This window comes from Serinus canaria, chromosome 15 (genome assembly GCF_022539315.1).
Source record: "Serinus canaria isolate serCan28SL12 chromosome 15, serCan2020, whole genome shotgun sequence".
NCBI lineage: Eukaryota > Metazoa > Chordata > Aves > Passeriformes > Fringillidae > Serinus > Serinus canaria.
In genome coordinates, this window is record NC_066329.1 from 11,691,542 (window position 1) to 11,713,075 (window position 21,534).

General features: G+C 46.8%; 2 protein-coding genes across 3 annotated transcripts; one reads left to right on the plus strand and one right to left on the minus strand.

The window, feature by feature from the left end:
* The first annotated feature begins 17 nt into the window (after positions 1-17).
* Positions 18-3,321, plus strand: MTRFR (mitochondrial translation release factor in rescue). Of its 2 annotated transcripts, XM_009092474.4 has the most exons (4): positions 18-112; positions 1,042-1,352; positions 2,016-2,259; positions 3,211-3,321. In XM_009092474.4, the coding sequence occupies exons 1-3, from the start codon at positions 43-45 to the stop codon at positions 2,226-2,228; spliced, it is 594 nt and encodes a 197-aa protein (XP_009090722.4). In that variant the 5' UTR covers positions 18-42; the 3' UTR covers positions 2,229-2,259; positions 3,211-3,321. The 2 variants fall into 2 exon arrangements, with proteins under 2 accessions (XP_009090722.4, XP_030088980.2); XM_030233120.2 differs by having other exon boundaries at positions 2,016-3,321.
* Positions 3,322-3,455: 134 nt separating this feature from the next.
* CDK2AP1 (cyclin dependent kinase 2 associated protein 1) lies at positions 3,456-18,356 on the minus strand. The gene is made up of 4 exons (XM_030233119.2): positions 18,052-18,356; positions 7,898-8,004; positions 7,075-7,201; positions 3,456-4,330 (listed from the first exon to the last, which is right to left on the minus strand). Exons 1-4 carry the CDS (start codon positions 18,257-18,259, stop codon positions 4,263-4,265), a joined length of 510 nt encoding a protein of 169 aa, XP_030088979.2. The 5' UTR covers positions 18,260-18,356; the 3' UTR covers positions 3,456-4,262.
* Positions 18,357-21,534: the final 3,178 nt, after the last annotated feature.

Consider the following 21,534-nt stretch of genomic DNA (forward strand, 5'->3'; position numbering starts at 1 on the left):
CGCAATCCCCGCCCCTCCTCGCGCGGCCATTGGTGGCTGCACATGCCAATCAGCCTGAGAGTACCGCCCACCCCACTGCGTGCGCATGCGCGGTGCAGGAGGGCTGCTGGAGGTGAGCGGGGGCGGCGGGGGCCGGAGGGGTCGGGCCTGGTTTGGGGCTGGTTCTGTTCTCGGCTTCCCCGGAGCCGCTCCGCCCCGCCGGGAGCCGCGCTCCGAGCCTGACCCCAGCCCTCAGGGCTCCTGCCAACCGGGGGGGCTGCGGCGGGGCGCAGCGTTGAGGGAAATGGAGTAAATTCTCCGGTATCTTCTGTGTTTACTCCTGCTTTAGAGCTGCCGTATCCAACAGCAGCAATAGGCTGAGAGGAATCGTGGTTTTCTTAAACTTATCAAGAGTTTTCAGTCCTGGTATCAAAACGGGTTCTGTAAGAGGGTAGAGCTGGATGAAATCGTTGAATAAAGGCTCGTACGGAACTAGCCAGAAGTGCTGCTCATTTTTCTGCATGTATTCTTCATTTTAAAATGTCACTAACTTCTGTAGGAGCTGCCAATAAAAGTCTTTCAATTACTTTTTTAATTTCGAGAGTTATGTTCAGATTTCCTGTTTATTGCCAAGTGGCACTTCCTCACACACTGAAATGTTTTCTTCTGAGTCAAATAAAGTATTTCAAGCATAACAGCATGTATTGTTTTAAATCAGGTTCCCAGTGAGACTGTACAGGTCAGACTGCAAGACTGAAATCTCTTTTTCCTCTATTGTTTAGGTTTTTTCTTTTTATATGTTTAGTATTTTCCAAGTGTTGGTCGGAGTATTCTTTTATTTCCTGTTTTCCAAATCCCTCTCAAAATATTTTAAGAAACATAATTATATTGAGAACCAGAACTCTATTCAGCATGGTAAATATTTCAAGGCAAACGAAACCAGTTCAGATAACCTTGAAAATAAATCTGAATATTGAAATACTGCTCAATATGTGCAGCTAAAATAGCTCATCTTCAAACAAGAATTCTCATGGTAAACTCCTCTCTCCCATTCCCTTCCAGGTTTCATTGCAGAGAAGCCTTGTCCTGGTTTCTGTATGAATGTTCCAGGTTTATTTCACTTTGCATTCTTACTGAGAGGGGTGCAAACACCATCATGGGCACAGTGGGTGCTGAGGAAGCAGCAGCTCTCTCTGCCCAGCCTGCCCTTGCTTCAGGCAGCAAGAAAAAAGAACTCTTTGAATCTCCTTGAACTAAGTGAGGCAGAATTAGAAGAACAGTTTGTAAGAGGTGATGGCCCAGGAGGTCAAGCCACAAATAAGACAAATAACTGTGTTGTCCTGAAGCATATTCCATCTGGGATTGTGGTGAAGGTAATTGTGTTTTGTTTTATTGAGTCACAAATTGCATCAGGACTTCCAAATGTCAGAATAAAGCATAGTCACAGTGCAGGTGGCATGGAGGAAAAGTTTATATATATATAGATATATTGTAAAGAGTCTCAGCAAGAAGAAGTCTTGGCAGTCAGCAGATAAATAAACTTGGGGTCAGAGCTCCTTTTCCTGGCTTTGCCACCCAGTTACAGTTTTGTAGTTTCCAATTAAATTAATCTTCATTGTAGCTGTCACATTCCTATCCCTCCCGTGAGTTAGACTCTCTTCCTTAGCAAGTTGATCACTCTGCAGATCCTTTTTAAGCATTTCTCTTACCTACTTCTTGTGGATTAATACCTTGAAATTAATCTTTGCTTCCTGTCACAAGGGGAAGACACAGTTCAGTTAAACTCAAGCAGCTTTCCTGGGTAAGATGGGAAGCATTAAAGATTAATGCAAAAGCCAGTCTGATGAGTTACAGTGGCAAATAATTATTAAAAAATATCATCTGGATTTAAAAGCTGCAGCTGTTATTAGTGAGAGGATGCTCTTGGCTTGGGGAGGAGGGGATTTTCTTTAATGGTAGGAATGTATAGACTGAAAGGAAAAGCTGAAGAATAAACAGGTAAAAGTTTAGTAAAAATGTCCTTTGTATCTCCTCAGTGTCATCAGACAAGATCAGTGGAGAAGAACCGAAAGATTGCCAGAGAAATCCTGCAGGAAAAAGTTGACCTTTTCTATAAAGGAGAAGACAGTGATGTTTTTAAAGAGAAGAAAACATCAGAGAAGCAAAAGCTGGAGAAAAAAAGAAGAGCAAAGGAAAATCTAGAAAGGAAAAAGCTTTTTAAGGAGATGCAACAATTGGATAAGGAATAAACATGTGAAATATTGCCTTGCCCTGGCCAGGGTAAGAGAATTGTTTGTCATTAGACCCAAACAGTTTTCCAACTAACAAATGATGCAGGGCTTCATAAGCACAGCTGAAACCCCAGTGCTGACCTGCTGTTCCTGCAAAGCTGAGGAGATAAAAGCACTCATGTACTCCTGCTTCTCCCTGCCATCATCTCATTAATCACATTCAGCAATCAGTTTTTCTGCCAGGTCCAGGAGATAAAGGAATCCTTGTTAAAGAGGAGCTATGAGCTTTCCACCATTGTTAGCACAGACCAAAAAAATCAATAGATTTCCTCCTGTGCAGATGACACCTTGGGCTGCTTCCTGGGAGCTCCAGCACATGAGAACAGCACTAAAAGGTTTCTCACTTCCCATCCTTAGCCAGGCAGTGCCTTCAGTGACATAAATCCTTTACAAACTGTGACCAGGTTTGGGCACTGGTTGTGGTGGTGTGAGCTGAGCTGCTGCTGGAAGAGACACCAGTCACTGGTTCAGATCCTTCAGCTGAACAAATGCTCTGTCCTACTCAGTTCTGAGTAAAGTTGAACCAGCAGCTTTCCAGATCTTACCTGGAGTGGTGCTGAGCACTGGGGCACAGGGAGGGCCCTCCTGCAGGTCACAGATGGTCTCTCATGGCTCTCCAGTTCAGGGGTAAAACAGAGTCATTGCAGATAAAAAATTACCTGTGTTGGAAGCTGCCTCCCAAGGCAGCAGAGTCCAGTCCATCCAAGCTGTGAATTAATTAATTAGAGTTGTTTGTTATCTTTATGCTTTGCTGAAGTTCAGCTTGGCCATGTTGGTACCTTCACTCATTTTGACAGTTTCCCATTTTAAAGGAACAAATGCAGCTCTGTTTCCTTTGTCACCATTCCTCTGAAGCCACTCCTGATATACATTTGTCCTGGTTTTACCCTGTTAACAATTCCAGCAGCTTAACCAGAACTTCTCTTTCATTTTTGGACAGCACTCTCACCAGCTAGCACCATGTTTTGGCCTTCAATAAAGACCCAAATCCAGAGTATGGATTTTGAAGGAACTCCCCCTCCTTGTCCCAAAGACCTGCTGTACCCTGTGCCATGGATGGAGTGCTCCAGCAATCTGCAGGCCCCTTCCTTGTCCTTTCCTTAACTCCTGCATGAAGGTTAAATTTTCATCTGCTGACAGTTCTTGGTCCTGGAGTATGAATCTGATTAAAGTGACTGTACATAGTTTTAATACAAACTGTTAATGAAAATAAGCTTTATTACGTCAAGTAATAAATACATACAAAGATGCAAATAACAGTTTTAGTAATTTATCCAGAATGTTCATTTTTCTTTTCTTTTTTTTTTTTTTTTTTTTGCAAACTTTAAACTGAAATCTCCAGCCTTAATGTAGAAATTAGCTTTCCAGGACCTTGTTATTATTTAATAGGTTTCCCTATTTTCCATATAGCTCATGCACTTTAAGTGGACTTCAAAGCACTAACAGTCATGCAAATGTTTATGCAAAATGAACAAAAAAAAGGAAAATTAAGAGAAGAGGAAGGTTATTTCTAAGCAGGGTCTATGCTGTATGGCAAATTGTGACTTAGCAGACTACTAGGTACAGCATGCTATTCTGCATTTATTAAAAAAAATCCTTAGAGCTTATGTCAAACTTGGAAAGATTGACGTTTTGGGGATAAGTGAACATAGTCAAAGGAAATAAAAAACAGAATGAGGCTGTGGCTGGATAAGAAGAGAATGGAAATATAGCCTGGGAGAGAAAGAGCATTCCTCTGCATGCACTTCAGTTTCCATGTTTTAGAAACATTTTAGGGAGTTTTAATGTCTTTAGAAAATGCAAACTCTCAGTAAGTTGAAAAATCCTTGGGTTTTTTTTTTTCCATTCTTAACTGTACATTTTTGCAAGGGCAAAACAAGAACGGTAAAACATTCAAAATAAAGGAGTTTGTCTGAATGTTTCAAGAGTCAAAAAGAATAAGAGTTACTTTTTCTTCATGGGGACATGGAGAGCCTTGCAGCTGAGGCTGGGCTAGGACCTCGCATTTCGCTCCGTCTCGGCCAGGCATTCCCGGACTAATCCTCTAGCATGGATAATGCCTGCAAAAGAGTTGCTGTTTTAAATCATCCCACCAAAAGTGTTCTAAATCATCCCATTCAGTCCACACTTGCAGTGACAGTCCACAGAAAGGTTTATGTATTTCTGTCCCCAGTTGCCAAGGCTACCACAGAAGACCTCAGCTGAGGGGACAGCCCTCGCTCCCCAAAGATCAGCTGCCACTGAACAAGTCTGCCTTCCCAAACTTGCATTGTAAATTGAAAAGGGACTAAACCAGGAATCAAAACACAGAAAGATTTGTAAGTCTGCAGTGGCAGGTAGATCTTAATGTGCAGTGTGGGCCTCCTTAAAATCAAAGATTTAAGGGGGAAAAAAAATCTTACCTACCAGTGAGTTATTTTGCCAGGGAAGTGAAACAAATTACAAAGTTACTTGGGGAGTCATTTTAGCAAGCTCTTAATGCCTTGGGATAGTTCTCTGGGAGAATGCATCAAAATCCAAGCCATCACAATATTGTTCAAAGACAAGTTGTGTCTCTCATGTAAAAATAAGAGGTTTTTTTTTTTTATGGCATGTGCAGAAAGTTACCTCCTAACACTGGCTCAGCTCCCAGTGTAAATCATCACCCCTTTACATGCTGCTCTCGTCTGACAGACATAATGTGGAATTTTCCACTACAAGTCCTGTTGCCTTGAGTTCCAGCAATCTGGACTTTGGTTCATAATCCTGGAACTAAATGTGGATTCATGCTCACAGAGCTGCTGGAAGAACTGAGCTTGAGAGAGGTGTTAAAATGAGAGGTGGACAGATTTTCCTACAACAAAGGTTAATATTTTGCTGACTAGGCAAGACAGAAGGTGATTTCTCTGCTCATCATGCTCCTTACCAAGGCAGAGAAAAAGGGCAGCAGGGCAATAGATGGGGGTTAATCTCTAGAGATAATGGCTTCTGTTTCTAGAAGGCTGCTAGCCCAGATCACAGCAGCAGCCTACTGCCCTGGGAGGACTTGGTGAATGCAAGGCTTGGCAGAGGGTTAAACTGCCACGGAGGAGGAAAGCTGCAGCTGTGGGATGCAGAAACATGAACTCAAAGCAGTGTGTTAGACCTGGATCTGGTGGCAGGATGCCCAGTTCATGCAGCAGAACTACTCTGAATAATGTAGAACACTGGGAATTGGGCCAGTTTTAGAGGTCAGTAGTGCTCAGGAGCAGGCAGAGCTGGGGACAGGGACTTTATTCAGGGATAACCTCCATGGCCATGGAGGCAGCAGTCACGTGTCACCCTCAATCATTCTGCTCTCACACTTGCACATGCTCCTTCAGCCACCCGGCTCCCAAAATGGAAAGAGAGGTACCTTTGCGACCAAAAGATGGCAGCAAAAAGTATTTATTCAGGATTTTGTGCAACACTGGCAAGTCACAGTGGCAGCATTGTATCTTAAACCTACCTTGTTGCCAGAGGCAGCAAAGCAACTTTTTCCTCACTGAACTAAACCATCCAGTCCAGAGAATATCTGCATCTCTCTGTCTCTCTCAAGCTGTCCCCATTAGCCTGTTGCCATTCATGATCTATTAATACTGACTCAGGCAATGCAATAAAGAGAGACTCCAGCAACATTGATTTTAGCTGGGCCAGATTCCACTTACCACTCATCAGCAGACTTTATTGCATCCTTTCCCAGAACAGCTACTAGTCATTTTATTGCATGTCATGGCAGATATATTACTCTTCCATAATGGTTGAGCCTTAAATAAAGCTTTGTAGTCTGGGGTAAGTGTAAGGGGGATTTGCAAGGTGCTGAACTTAGTCTGTTACAATAACATTCCCATTCCGGGTTGAATGCATGAGCCAATCTCATCACAAGGACCACAGGAAGGGAGGAAAAATGAAACCTGTCATGCTAGAGAAGGAGAGAACTGCCAGTACAACTGTTGTCTGTGGCCTTTCAGGGTCATTTCAGGAGCTGGAGCAGTGGAATGTCCCATGTCTGCTCCTTCAGAAATATCCCTGCACGTCCCCTGCAGAGGACAATGTCAGGCTGATGTCAGCGGTGGGACATGCAGGGGTTTCTTTTACACTCCAAGGAAAGGGCTTTATTACCCCTTTTAGCTGACAAAGCAAAGCTGGAGACACTCATCAGCCAGCCCTAAAAGCTGCTCTGTCCCTTTCTAGTGGACTTTAATGACATGCACTTGACAGGAGGTAACAGAGCCTAAGCAGCCCCACTCTCCTCTGCACAGAGTTCTGTTCATGTTTGACATCTCAGCCTGAACAGCCTCCCCTAACACCTTTTTGGGGGCTTTTTTGGAGCTCTTTTCTCCTCCAGCCTCAGTGAGAACTACAACAGTGTTGTATTTCTTTAGGCAAAATGCACTTCATTGAAGATTCCTGGGCCAAGTAGATGGGAGATGTGTATGAGATGCAAACTATGCTGTGGATTTTTGCAGAGTGGCAAAAAAAAGGGAATTGAAAGGGCAAGAAAATCATCAGGAGCCTTAAAGAATGTATCCATGAAAGATTCTTCAATAAGAATTATTTGAATTTGATTTTGAATTATTAACTGAAACTCCTGTATGCACACGAGACACTTTTTGTCACTGTTTATCTATCAAATACTGCTCAGACAGAGCATCCCAAGGTTTCAGTTGCTGGTTAATTTCCCACTTTCAGGAGGAGCTCAAGTTGTCTCTTTTCAAAGGAAACAGTTGTCATTAAGCTGTATACAAGTAGTCAGTGCACAGGTGGATAGGAAATTATTATTTTTTAAAAGAAGTTTAAAAGTTACCTCTTTTTAGCCTCTCCATCGCACTTTTACTCCCAGCATATGTAGGTCTAATCTCTTTTCCTAATTCTTCTATGATAGCTAGGAGTTCTGCATATTTGCTCTGTGGTACTTGACTGCTGCTGGTGCCCTGTAGTTGAAAGTAGATTAATCTCAGTCAAATACTGTAAAAACAAAACAATTACAAGAAACAGCAAGTGGAAGTTTATGGAAGACCAGAAATAGCCCTGTAAATCACTTTTTAAAAGAACAAAATTTCAGGATTATTATATAAACATGATTTTTTTTTTTTTTTAATTGCTGCTACAGTTGGACACAATGCTATGTACCCTTCAAAACTTGGGATCAACTGTGAGGATGTAGCTGCAAGCCTTGGACTTTGGGTGAAGAAAAGTTAAAGCAGTCCTGCAAAACCAGCAAACGTGGAACTGCTTACTTAACCCTGTTTCTGGTTTTTCAGTGTTTCAGTGTATATTTTGTGGAGAAATTTACCAGGTGGGCAAACTGAGAAGAAAAAACTGAATAGAAATATTGGACTTTTACCAAATAACTTTAAAATACATAAGTGCCTTTACAGAACATAATTGGAGACATTTCTCTGACTCAGACAGGACAGGACTAGCAGTTAATTAGGAACCAACCTCACTCAGCACTCAGCTTAGCCTAATTTGATCCCCAGACATGTGCGAGGAAGCAGTCTGCCATTTGGGTTTGATTTCAGACCTTGGTGGGAGGGAGGAGCACCTCAGATTACAGGCCACAATCCCTGCCACTATGCAAAGGCAGGGTCAGTGATCTGACTAAAGGAAAAGAAGCAGAGCTGTACCTGCATCCCTTGTGTGTAGCCTAGGGATGGGGGGCCGTAGTCGTTTATGAGCTGTCGGTATTGTGCCGATGTTGCCATACTTGTGGAGGGAGAGTGAACACCCCCAGCTGCAGAGAGAAAAGAAAAAAAAAGAAAAGAAAATTTTTATTACCTAAAGATTAATTAGTCTATTACACTGGGACACATTTTAATCACTTCTTCCTAAAGCTGTGACCTCTCACCTTTGCCTAAGATCACTAATGACATTTCTGAGTGTCACTGCTAGGAAGAGAATGGCTGAATTAATGCTTCTCTCATGTTTGATGAACACTTGGAAATAGCACAGCCTGCAGCATTATCAGTGCAAATTGTTTGCCTAAAAGTGAAGCAGAGTGTAGCATGACAGGTTGTTCTGCCTAGACAAACTGCAAGTATTAAGGAGCCCTATTTTTGCATATATACATTCCACACAGATGAGTCTAATGTGCCAGGCTATTTTTACTTTTTCAGTGCAAGTTATCTGAAAGTAATTTTGCAACTCAAAGTGTCATCACATGGTCAAAGCAAGTTACCCTCAGTACTATTTTCAGCCAATGCCAAAACTATTCCTAGGGAACAGTCAGTTGTGGTACATCAGATCTGCTGCTCATTGTGTGACATGGGAGGCGAGGAGTGCTACCATTATTCCTCTTTGTGTGATATCAAACATTTTTAGCCAGTCAAATTGTGCTGTATAAGTAGATCAAAGGGAAAAGAACATCACTTTGTGTTATGGTTACTTTTTCTAAAATTATAAAAGATTATATTCACATCTAATGAGTTTTGAGTTAGTTACGAGCTGCAGAAGCAGACTCAAATGTCATCACTGACAAACTGCTCCAGAAATGAGCAATCAAAACACTTTCTCCCCCTTGTCCCACAATGGTAAGAATTTAGGTTTGAGAAACAACAGTTTGATTTTTTTTTAAGGGGCTTAATTATACTGCCCACTTCACAAGTGTGCTAAAAAACCTGCTGGTTATGCACTTGGGAGCAAGGGAGCATCACAGCACTGAACTTCACTCTTGCAGCTCAAGTGCCCTTGCATCCATGGATGCTGCTGTCTTTGCCTGTAGGCACAGACACAGACTGCCTGCTGTCTGGAAATATCTCCCCCCCTACAAACTCCTTTGGTGAAAATTCCCAACTGTCTTTCATATGAGGAACAGATCTCATTTACCAGCCTTCATTTAAATCTAAATTAAACTGATGCTAAAAGTCACTGGGGCTCAGAACTATGTAAATCTCTAGCTTTGTTTTAAAGTTGCAGATTACTTCATTCCTATTTTCCCCTCTCTACAAAAAGAAAGGGCCAGCAGTTACTCTGTAAAAAGCTCTGCTGAATATAGTGGAACAGACTCTTGTCCTCAGATGGGAAGTCTCTTTCCAGTTCAGAGTTATCACTGGAGTTATCACTCATTACAAGAAGAGAGCATGTTCTTAATTTTTACAAGTTAACCAGATGTGAAATCCCAAAAAGGCAAATTGGGCTGGTCACTAGGTCACCTTCAAAAAAGCAAGTTTTCTCTTTGTCTTTAACAAAGCTGCTAAATTTTATGTCATTACAACCTGCACTTTCATCACTGAGGTTTCACATGGAGCTAATTTTGTTTAAGCATAGTAAACCCCCCCAAAAAACAACACACCAATAGAGTAGGGCACTGTAGGAACAGCACAGTTGTCAGCCACTCTCTCAATTAGTTCTTCACATTATCAGCTCAAAATACATGCACAAGTGTGAGATTTCTCCATGTGAAACTCAGTACTTCAAGTCCAGATGACTGAATTTCAACAATTACTAAACATGACACAACAGCAAACCGCATCTCTTTTCCAAGGACTTCAAAATGCTTCAAAAACATTAATGAGCCCCTTGTGCTGCAAGGTAAGAAGGTTTAATTACCTCAATTAAGCAGAGAAAGGCTTAAGTGATTTTTCCTCATGTACAATAAAACAAAAGACCCATCCTGCAAAGACTTGTCTCTGACTGCAAGCAGTCACATTCAAGAGCTGGGAGCTCCAAACTGGATGTGGATAAGGCAGGGACTCCCATGACCAGGCTCTAGAACCCTGCAAACCCACTGAGCAAAACTGAGCTGCAGCCCATGCAAAACTTAGAGCAACTTATTGATCCCATATGGGTTGATGAAAACACATTGGTTAAGGAGATGGTGGGCATTGGAACAGGCTCCCCAAGGAAGTGGTCCCAGCACTAAGCCTGGTTTGGGAAGCATTTGGATAACACTCTCAGGCACATGCTGTGAGTCTCAGGGTGTCCTGGCTGTTGGACATGATGCTTCTGATGGGTCCCTTCCAGCTCAGCATATTCTGTGATATAACAGCACCAACAATTCAGCAATTGTTTCACATTCTGTTGATTTAAGCAATGACACACACTTGTTCTGCAGGAGATAACACCGCGGGACACATCTAGATAGGAGAGACAAACTCTCCAACACAAAGCAGAGAGTTGGCTCCGCATCCAGCGGCTGAGCGAGAAAAGTTTCACGGGCGTGGAAACAGCAGGGGAGCTTGACCCCAGCTGTGACTCGGCAGCACGGAGGGACAAAAGCGAGCAGGGAGCTGGAGGAGGAGGCGGTGAGCGGGGCGGGATGCGCGGAGCGGCGCGGCCGGGGCGCTGCAGAGCGCGCTGCAGACACTAGAGGCCATCGCTGAGAGCGCCGGGCCCTGCCAAGTGACAGAGCGTGGTAACCATGGTGAGTTTACCCGTTTCTTTGCAGTCTGCATCAAAAATGTAATAAGACATAATGCCATGCGCCGACCACTTTATCAGCAGCAGCAGCAGGCCCGGAGAACAAAGGAAAGGATTTGGCTTGGCCGCGGTACCAGCCTCCATACATCCATGTCAGAAGTTGTGCCAGTCAAACTCGGCTGGAGGGGGGGAAAAAGGAAAAATCCTTGGTTTCACCTCAATTTTAAATGATGCGATCATGAAAATGAAATTAATTGGGGGGGTGGGGGGTATTAGTATCTCACAGGGCAACAAGCTTTTTGACCTATCACTTTGTATGTTAATCTCAGGGAGAAGCCCTGGGTCTTGGATAACTATTACTCAATTAACCCAAAATTCATCTGCATGTTTGAACAGTCTGTGTATCTCGGATTTTAAAAAAATAAAAAAAAAAACCCACCAGATATTGCTATTATAGTTAGAAATTAGGCCAGGAAGTCTCACAGTCAATACCCAGTCAAAAATCGGTGTGATGATTAGGTATTCACTAGAGAGAAAAAAGGAGGGGGGAATCTAAATTGAGGCTTGCTCTCTCAAACGTTAAAATGACAATGGAGACAGTTAAGAACTGACAGAATCGAAAAGGGAGTGTGCTTGGTACTGAATTTCAGTGGCACCCTGTATCACATCCCAAATTGTCTTAGTGCTTGCTGTTGTTTAAAACCTAAATTAATACACACACTTTTCTCCCTTCGCTTTCCCAATTAAATGTACACAAAACATTGTAGATTCCCACTTATTCTAGTGCAAACAATGTCTTTTATTTCTGTATTCCAGCAGAAGACTGCCACAAGCATTTTCCCCCACAAAAATATAGTGATTTCCTTGTTAATTAATATTAATCTTTATTAATTTCGGGGGGTACAGCAAACAGAAATGAGATTTTGGAATCAAAATCTCTTCCTTCCAGCAGTCTCTCTCAACCCAGATTAACACCCTGAGACACAAAGGATCTCAAATCAATCTTTGTTTGCCTAAACTCCTGCTGACCAGGAACCTTCTCATTAATTCCTGATCGGTTTGTAGGGATCCCTTCAGCTCCAAGCCTGAGCAATGATGACCAATTTGCTGCTTCAAGTTTTAATTCTTAATTCTATTACTGCTGCTTGCTGGAAAAATAACAGGGAAGGCAACTTGCTGAGCACCCTGAAGGAAGCAGCAGGAGCAGGAACACTTGGGTACACTCACCTGATCCACTTTGGCAGATGCCAGGGCATCCACACAGCTCAGCTACCCCCCTGTTCCACAGGCAGCAAAGGAAAACCAGGAACAGTCACACAACTCACTGAGTTACTCGTGTAGGACTGATTTGGACAAGCCAAGGGCCAATCCCACTGGATGTGTGCTTCCCAATCCCACTGGATGTGTGCTTCCCAATCCCACTGGATGTGTGCTTCCCAGTCCCACTGGATGTGTGCTTCCCAGTCCCACTGGATGTGTGCTTCCCAGTCCCACTGGATGTGTGCTTCCCAGTCCCACTGGATGTGTGCTTCCCAGTCCCACTGGATGTGTGCTTCCCAGTCCCACTGGATGTGTGCTTCCCAGTCCCACTGGATGTGTGCTTCCCAGTCCCACTGGATGTGTGTTTCCCAGTCCCACTGGATGTGTGTTTCCCAGTCCCACTGGATGTATGTTTCTCTTCTGCCCTGTACTTTGTAAGCTCCTATAAAACCACATTTTACAGACTCCACACATGAACACAAGAGCATGTAAGAGGTGATACCTTTATCCAAGGTCTGTGGTGCAGTCAGCGGAATCTCAACAGTTCTCCCTCTGTTTCAGAGACCCTTCAAGCTGAGGCTGCCTGAAACATCAAGTCTGTTGCCATTTCAGTGGCTCGTGGTCACCACCCCTCCAGAGCCCAGTGCTGGAGGTTACTGCCCCTGCCACACCCTGCAGGACCCCCTCATGGAGTTCTGACCGTATGGGGAACCAGACAACGAGGCTGGTACTGAAAGGATATAAATTCTTCTGTCCTAAACTAGGCAACTTTGCAAGAAAACACATGAGAAATGCTCCTGAAGCTGCTTTGCCAACACTCACCGTGAGGCCTCCTCGAGCACCAGGGGAGAGGTAACAGCTTCACCCAGCACAGCAATTTCTGCAGCGAGGGGCTGAACACAGCTGGAGTGTTTTGGCTGACTACAAGAATATTTTATTCCATAGCCCTCTATACTCTTTGGTTTGAGTTCAACAAGAGCTCCTTGCCATCCATGGGACACCACATGCATGTCTACACAAGTAGATCCACGGCACAGCCAAGCCACACACTGAATTCTAAGAGCAGTTGCCAACCCAGAGCTCAAACAGAGCCCCCACTCCCCCCAGTCTTCCCATAATTTTTTAAAATTTAAAATAATGGACCCTGTTTTCATTTGCACAAACCATTCCTTATAGCACTGGCTGTGAAAATTGTATTTTCACCCACTATTTCTCCCTGGAACAGCCCTTGTGGAAGGAACAGACCTTTCTTTGAATAAAACTATTTCCTTTTAAAAAAACGCAGTGCGCAGACACATAAATATGTTCTCAGAACTAGGACATTCTTTATCGTAACAGCCAGAGGCCTTGCTCTTTTGATCTGTCACACTCTGGGCTTTTCCTCTACTACTCTTGTGCTATTTAATCTTTCCATGTGGATAACGGTCATGGTTTATGTCTCCTCTTCCTGCCCTCCTGTCTCTTTCTTTATCAGAAAAACTAAAGCCAGTCCCTTGAGTCCCCACCATTCTTCTTTTCTTGCTTAAGCTATTCCTACACCAGCAAGTTACTTGGCACCACAAGGAACAGATCAAGAGATTAAAGCATTTGGTATGTGTACACCACATGTAGTTGGCCTAAGGGGGTATGACTTAAGGTTAGATTTTAGTCTGGTCCCCCAGACTAGGGGGGTATGGTTCAAAGCTGTGCCATCTTTGGTTTGGATCCCATTGCAAGGGATGGAGCATCTGTGTTGCACAACTGGAGCAGAACTTCTGGGCCACTTTCATCCAACAGGAATCCAGTTAGCATGAACCCAAACCACACTGCAGCAAAACCAAGGTGCTGGGTGGGGACCACGGAGATTTTCTGACTGTGAAAACCACACTGTGAAAATTGCTCTCAAGCAAAACACTCAGGGAGGCAAAGCCAAAAGTGCCCGTTTTCTAAATGCCCAAACAAGTCCACTTGAAAATTGCTAATTCTGAAGTATGTTTAGAGAGCTTCTTTTTGCATCATACTTAACTTCACATGGACTTCAAGAGATCAGGGATCCAGAAAATTTCAGTTTGAATTGGAGAGGGGAGCATATTTCCTAGAAATTATCCCCCCTGCTAAGGCACAAACACTTTGCTCTCTGTTCTGCCTACAAAGAGTATTCTTTCCAGTACTCCCACTCCAAAAACAACCTCTCAATATGGTCAACAATATCAAACAGAAGCTGTCTCTGTAAAGGGCGACAAGCAAGCCATGTGCTTGAGCAAGTCTGCACTGCAGTGCTGAGAACAGAAGGGCCGGCCTCGTGTGCTGGTATCGTTTCTCAAGACTGAATGGAACTGGTCTCTCCAGCTGCCAGCTACAGCCCCAGACAGGGAAATGGTTTTCATTTCACCTCCCAGTGAGAATTTGCACTTTTCACAAGAAACTTGTGGTTGCTGCAAGGTTTGGCAGGTGCACTGAGAGCCCCTTTGGTCCTCAGCTACAGCAGCACTTGTTGTACAGGCCACGACTTGTTCATGTGGAGCCAATACACAGCTCCTTCCCTTGTCACTGTCAGCTAGAATTGGTGTTTCCAGACCCTACAGATGACAGTTTTTAAGCTTTTTTTACATGAACAGGACTTTGTCTCAAAGCCTGACATTTTTGCAAGAATGAAAGTTAAGGAAAATCCCAATCTGCTAGCTTCTGTATCTTGAAACACAATTTCTCTGACCTGTGCTTAGTCTAAACAAAAAAGGAATGCTGGTGAATATCCACTGAGCCAGAAAATACACGAAAACATGGTGAAAAACAAACTACAGACCTATTCACAGCTGGTGTAAGTGTCAATTTCGGCTTAAGTCAATGGAGATGCTCTACTTCACCTCAGCTCAGCAGCTGGTCCCTTACAGAGAAATAGTCAAACAATATGAAACACAAGACAGATGGGGAGGAAACAGTACTTCCCAGGAATCAGTAGGATAAGCAAGAGAAGACAAACAAATCAAAACATGGTTGTTAGAAAAGGTAACAGAGGTTCCCCTGAGACACTGCAGGGTCAGGTGAGGCTGGGAAGGTAGAGCCACTGCAGGTCCCTAATAGAGCTCATTTACAGCCCAGGCAGAGAAGGTGCTTGTGCAGGAGATTAAATGGGGCTCCCCAAGCACAGGCAGCTTGGAATTGAAAGCCTGGGGTACTACATGCAGGAATGCAATTCCCTGAGCACAGGCCCTCTAGGAAGGTGACTTCAGAAAAAATTCGGATAAAACACCACAAGCCTGATTGCAGCCATCCTGGGCCAAGGGTCAGCACTGACCTGGGCAACGGGGAAGAGGAGCAGGCACTGAATTCTGCTGTGACAACACATTCTCCTTCCCTCAGCCTGGTGTAAGGCAGAGGAGTCAGCACCCAGATGCTTCCAGCATCCTGAGTCACTTGTGGAGCAGCTGCATTTTCCTCACCCACAGTCATCCCCAGATCTGCCGACAACCCACAGAGGTTTCCTCCCGTATTTCCTCCCCCACATCCAGCTCCTCTCCCTCTGGACTTCAGTCCAGGATTGGATTCCCAAAGCATGCTCCCATGCAAGAACAGAGCCCAGGCACCCACCAACCACAACTGCTTCATCTCACTGATGTGCAGTTTAAGTACAATTTTGCAGAGTGGCTACTCTCAGCCTCAACTTGAGAGGAGTTTGCTCTGCAGCAAGGACGCGGCTCCAAGAGCTGAGTCGACACTGCCTTCCCAAATACTCCTGCACCAGAAGCCCTGCACTGCAGGGAAGCAGCATTACCTCCCAGAGGAAAATCCCTGTGAGATCCACAGCTGCCCAGAGCCCTCCGTCGGCCGAGACCAAAATATTCAGCATTCATATAGAGAGGTTTCTGCAGGGCTGATTTCAGGCCAAAAGGGACAGATTTCCTGTTTTCCTCTCCTCTGCAGGACGGTGGGGGGGTGGGGGGGGGGGGGTCCTTCACCCCAGTTTTGGAAGCAAACCTAGGATTTATCCTCCTGGCTGGGGGGCATTTAATTTAGGCACAATAGAGAAGCAATCTCCTCCAAATCAGAATTAAGCTCCAGAAAGGAGGGGGCCATTTGCAGTCATATCACTCTGAATGCGATATGTGCAACTGCAAGGACTGCTTTGTCTAAGTCCCTTGGCCTTAGGCCACGGTGCTGGCAATACCACTAGCTAGAGGAAGAGCTGGTGCGTGAGGATAATGGCAGAAGACAGGGAGGGAAGAGAGAGCCCATTTTGGATTCAGAGGAGGACGTTCTTTCATTGAAAAGATTCTGGGGGTGTTGAGGATGATCCGAACTCAGAAGAGAGGACAACTTAGACAAGAATAGTTCCAGTATGACAGCAAACTGCTGCTAACTTGCCGATACAAGGGGAAAAGGAGGGTGGGAGAGAAGGGGAAGATAAAACTGCATGAAAGAATCCAAAGCCCTGATCGCAGCCGGAGCGTTGGAAAGCACAGACACGGCAGCGAGAGGGCTGGAGACAGAAACTTCACCGCTCGGCTCGCATTGTGCGCGGCATGTCTGAGCCGGGATTTCGCAGTCCCTGCTGGCAGAGCAGCCAGACTCGGATCCCCTCCACTGCATGACCTAATCCCCACCCCTCACCCACCATCGCAAAATACCACCTTTGTTTTCCCTGCAATTTTACGGCTGTTCCGGAGAGCAAGGCACAGGTTCTCGTGGGAGCCGGCAGGAGAACGGATTCCCTTTGCTGGGCTTTGTTTTGTTTCTTTTTTTTTTTTTAATTTTTTTCCCCCCTCCGGTGACACTTCTGCTTTTTGTCACAAATCCTCGGCACATCCCCTGCTCCCTAACCCTTCCGCAGAGCAGCACTCGAGCCCCACGGTGCCCCCCGGCTCCCCGAGCCTTTGCACCCTCGCAGCCCCACCGAGCTCAGCTCCATGCAGGATCGAGGTGGCACAGCCACCTCGGCTCATCCACCAGCTGGTGACGAGTCCTTGCAGTAAAATATGATTGCTGCTCTCCTGGTAGCTAGAATAGAGATGCATCCCGGAGATCCCTTTCGCTCCTCAGCTTCCCAAGATCACAACCACTAACGGTGCTGTAAAAATCACCCAGGCACATTTCCCTCCCTCCTAAACCCAACTCCAAAACTTTTTCTCGGGGAAAAAAAAAAAATAGCCTGATTTGTGGCTGTCTGATGCCAGTCCTGCAGGCTGGGCTGCAGGGATGGGAGACGACTTTTTTTAAGTCAGAACCAACTTCTCCATTTTGTGCTTTTTAACCGGAGCCGACGAGCACAGATTAGCGAGATCCCCTCCAAATATCCCACAGCGAAGCAATTGCTGCTGCGGCTTTGTTCAGGCTGCACCGATTCACACACGGAGACCCGATGTACAGCAGCACCGCAGCACCGGCAAAAACCCGCCGGCTGATGCCTTCGGAAATCGGGAAGAGAAAAACGGGGGAACGTAGTTTAAAAAAGAAGAAGAAGGAAAAAAAAAGGCAAAAAGTTAACGCTGTCAAGGAAACTTTTTAAAGAAGAAAGTTGGAAGGACTCCTGTACAAATCCAAGGATGAGGAGTGATTTTTAAACAGGAGTTTTTTAAGAAATAGTGCAATGCCTGTGCGCCCCACATCCCCAAAAAGTCTCCAGCGAGCGGAGCGGGCTTCTCCGCTCGGGATGCGGGGGAGACTCCGACGGGGGAGCGCTGACCGAGGGTCGCCCCGAGGTGCCGGCAGTGCCTCCGCCGGCAGAGCTCCGGGCTCCGGGGCTCCCCTCCGGCCCGCGGAGCGCGGCCCGGGGCGGCCCCGCCGCCGGAGGAGGCGTGAGGCGAGGCGAGGCGCGGGGCGAGCGGCCGCACTTGCGGCGTCCCGCCAGCAGCGGTCCTCGCTGAGGCGCCGCCGGAATATTCCTGATCCAGATCAATCAGCCGCCCCGGGGAGCCGAGCATGGAGGAAACCCGGCGGCCGGAGCCCCGGAGCGGCGGCGGCAGCGGCGCGGGGCCGGGCGGGCGCGGTGCCCGGCGCGGGGGCGGCGCGGAGCGGGGCTGGCGGCGCCGGCCGGCGGGCGGGCGGGCGCGGGTAATGGCGGCGCGGAGCCGCTGCCCCGCCATACCGGACTGGGCACAAACTCGAGTCCGGGGCTTCCCCCAGGTGCCGGTGCGGCACCCGCCGCTCGCCTCCCAAACTTGCCACCCAGTTGCCGCCGCGGACTTACCCGGGTTGAGGGGAGTCCCGGGGATGTGGGCGTTCAAGTTGGGCTTGTAAGACATTCCCAGAGACATGGCCAGCGGGAGGAGGAGAAGCGTCCTGAAATTCAGCGAAGCGTCTCCGTGTCTCCCAGACACTTTGGGTTGTTTACAGCAGTAGCAGCACCGGCAAATATGGCCGTCAGTTATATTGACACCCACAATGCAATATATCATCCATACATCATGAGGAGACGCGGATCCAAAAACTTTGGGGGAGAGCCGGCAGCCACCCGCCGCGGCCGCCCGGCGCCCCGCGCACGGCGGCGCGGAGGGCGGGGGCGCGGCGGGCGGGGGCGCGGCGGGGGTGCGCGGCCATCCCCTCACAGACAATGGAGCTCCCCTCAGGGACCGCCGGCAGGGAGCGGGGCGGGCGGGCGGCGGCGGCGGCGCGGAGCCCGGCGGTGGCGCGGGTGGGGGGGGGGGCTGCTGTTTTAATTAACTTCGGAAAGTTTTGGCACAAGTTGCGGGTTTGGCCGGGCTGTGCCCGCGGCGGGCGGCGGCCCCTGTCAGCCCCTCAGGGCGGCCCTCAGGGCGGCCCGCGCGCCGCCGCCTTCCCGCCTCCCCCTCACCTCAGGCCGGGCGTTCACCCCGCGTTCATCCCCCCGCCAATCTCCATGGAAAATACCTGTTGATAATTATAAAATAAAAGATTTTTTTTTTCTCACCCGCCCCCCTAGGTGCCGCCGAGAAAAAAAAAGAAATGCCGGTTTTTTATTTCCTTTTTTATTTTTTTTTTCCAAACCACTAGTTCTCTCCGCTTGAAGGTGGAAGGTTAATGTGGATTGCAGCTTCTGAGGGACTAAAAAAATATGGACCTCGTTGACAATTGACACGTTTTCTACTTGCAAGCAGCAGTTAAAACTTCCCCACCAAAATTTTTTTAAAAATCAGTTTAAATGATGAAGCTTTCCAGCATGCGTCTGCCATCAGAACTCATCCTTTTTACTGCAAGATATTCAGGTTTGCTCTTTCTGTTAATTCATATCAAATACACTCGAAAATCATTCAATTACTCCAGATTTATCCCAACAAAACTGCTTGGCATCTGGACAGTCTCTCTCCAGGTGCACAGCCTGAGACCCCACACATCAGACCCCCAGGTATATTTTACCAGCAGCCACTCTGAGATTTGATAGTTTTATTGCATGTGCTACTTAATGTCCATCCATGGCTTCATACTGCTCTTGATGCCAGTAACAGCAAACACGGAGAGCCTGATCCTGATTCCTGGAGATCAGGGGCACATTCCTGGTCAGTGACACTGATCCAGGCCCAGAGTGGCTGGCCCTGCAGAGGGAAGCAGGTAACACCTGAGACACGGAGCAATCAGATTATTTCCTCTGCAGAAAGGAGAATTGAGGAAGAATGGGAAAAGAGGAGCAGCCTTTGAGGCCCCAGCTCATACCCTACTGACTGTGCACTGCGTGAAAGAAACATCTGAAAATTCTGGCTGGTACCAGATGAAACACCGTTGTATTTTATTTCCAGACCAAGTGCTCGACTCCAGGGATCCCGACAAATTCCTGACTGGCACTGACTGTCCTAACAACTGACCCATGCTCTGGTCTATTAGAGAGGGGTCCTGAGTGCCCCAGGCTCAGAATGACACACTCAGTGACAGTAGTTTCACACTGGTGCTTGTGATTACAACTGTGTAATTCTTCTTAGAGCCCTGAAAGGCTGCACTGGTAAACCCTCACCGTGTGAGTGAGAACTCTGCAAACCTAAAGCTCCACTTCCAGGTTTGTAAATAACAGCCTTTCTGTTGAATCCTGGAAGGCCAGCGAAGTCCTGCACACTGCTCTGGGATTTTCCATCCTGTGGTTGTTTACAGTCACACCAAGTGAGAGCGAAATGGGAGCACTCCGAGCTTGCCATGTTTTTCACAGCTTTACACCAACTCTACAAAACTGTGCTCAGAGCCACTCTATGAAGAACAAGATCCCCTGTGTTTTGCCTGGGTTTTATAAAGACAGCTTCAAAATATCCAATATTCCAAGGGGGAGGCAGGGGATACGGAAAAAGTCCCGTGAAGTTTATTCTTCCTTCAGCACCAGGCACTGTGAGCTTTGGAGCAAGGTGTGAGGGCCAGGCTTGATGAGATGGTCAGGCTTGTAGGGCAGCATCGTTTGTCCTGTAAGCAGGAGCCCAGCAGTGTCAGGTCTGGGTATCTGATATTTGCTCTGCAGTTTTCTGAGCTCAGGCAGCAGTGGTGGCATGAGACACAAGACCCTGGTGAAGGACAAACTTACTGCTTGGCCTCAGACTATTTAAGATGACTTTACTCTTGTTTTTTTGGCACTCGGTGCAGGGTAGGAAGTACCTGCAAGTTCTTCCCATCTGCCATGTGCTCTGAGGGTTCACTGCAGTTGTTCTGAGCCAGGTGTGGCCACAAGAACAAAACCACCGTTGTGCTCGGGCCCTGGGCTGGCTGCTCAGCAGGGTGACCACAGAGTCGAGCTCCCTCGGAGGGGCTGCCTGTGGTTTCACCTTGTTTGATGTCCCAGGCTGGGCTGCACGGCTGGAGTTGTGCTCTGCACATGCAGGCTGTGCCTCCAGTGTGGCAGCTCCAGCTCCCAGGCTGTGTGCAGCAAGCTGCAGGTCCCTGCTCTGCAGCCTGATGGCTCGGTCCTGTTCACTGACAGCAAAAGCAGCTCTTCATCACCAAGTGGCCAAGTCACAGAGCAGGAAATACAGCAGAGCCATTTTATCACACAGGTGACATTTGCAAGCCTTCTGCACACTAAGATGTAACTTAAAAATAAACGTATGAACTGCTGTTTTCCAGCAAGGGAGGATGGACAGGAAGATGTGTCTGTCTCTTCAGTCACTACAAGAAGACCTGATGATGTATTTTCCATTTTCCAGGTACAGCTGCCTCTTCTGAGTTGTGTAATATCTGCAACATTCACCCTGTCCCCCTCCCCTTTCTTCTCTTGGTATTTTCTCTGTTCCCTCTCCTGGTTTGACTTCCTCACCTCTGCTCCTCCCAAACCACTGGGAATACTGAGCAGCCAATGTTTCCACAGAATTTGCCTCCAGCCCCTGCTTGGCCAGAGCTGTGACTGATTTGAAGGAGGTTTTCCCTTCCCAAAGCTCTGTGGGTCTGTGCCATGGCCCTGGGCGAGGGTGTAAGGAATACACATGCAAAGTGGGATGTTGGAAGGTGCTGGCAGCTCTGCCACAGAGCCAGGGGCCTTGGGCCATGCTGTGAAACAAACTCCTTTGTCCCTTTTATCTGGAAACAGAATGAAATAGTCATCACAGAGCTGTGCTGTAACACTAGTGGGGACCTGCAAATGAGGAGCACAAACTAGGCTTGTTCCTTATCACCTTTGGTTACATCAACAATGAGAAGAATTAAAGATGGCACAGTAAAACCCTCTTTTTTCCTGGCATGTCTTTGACGTGTGTAAAACATTACATTTGCGCATTAATTTTAATGTAAT

Bases quoted from the DNA above. Each gene is read 5' to 3' on its own strand.
- MTRFR (XM_030233120.2), top strand. From the start codon at position 43: ATGCCAATCAGCCTGAGAGTACCGCCCACCCCACTGCGTGCGCATGCG. The intron at 113-1,041 runs GTGAGCGGGGGC...ATTCCCTTCCAG, and splicing joins GTGCAGGAGGGCTGCTGGAG to GTTTCATTGCAGAGAAGCCT. The intron at 1,353-2,015 runs GTAATTGTGTTT...GTATCTCCTCAG, and splicing joins CATCTGGGATTGTGGTGAAG to TGTCATCAGACAAGATCAGT.
- CDK2AP1 (XM_030233119.2), bottom strand. From the start codon at position 18,259: ATGATATATTGCATTGTGGGTGTCAATATAACTGACGGCCATATTTGC. The intron at 7,202-7,897 runs GTACAGCTCTGC...TTTCAACTACAG, and splicing joins GCTACACACAAGGGATGCAG to GGCACCAGCAGCAGTCAAGT. The intron at 4,331-7,074 runs GTAACTTTTAAA...ACTCTTTTGCAG, and splicing joins GATGGAGAGGCTAAAAAGAG to GCATTATCCATGCTAGAGGA.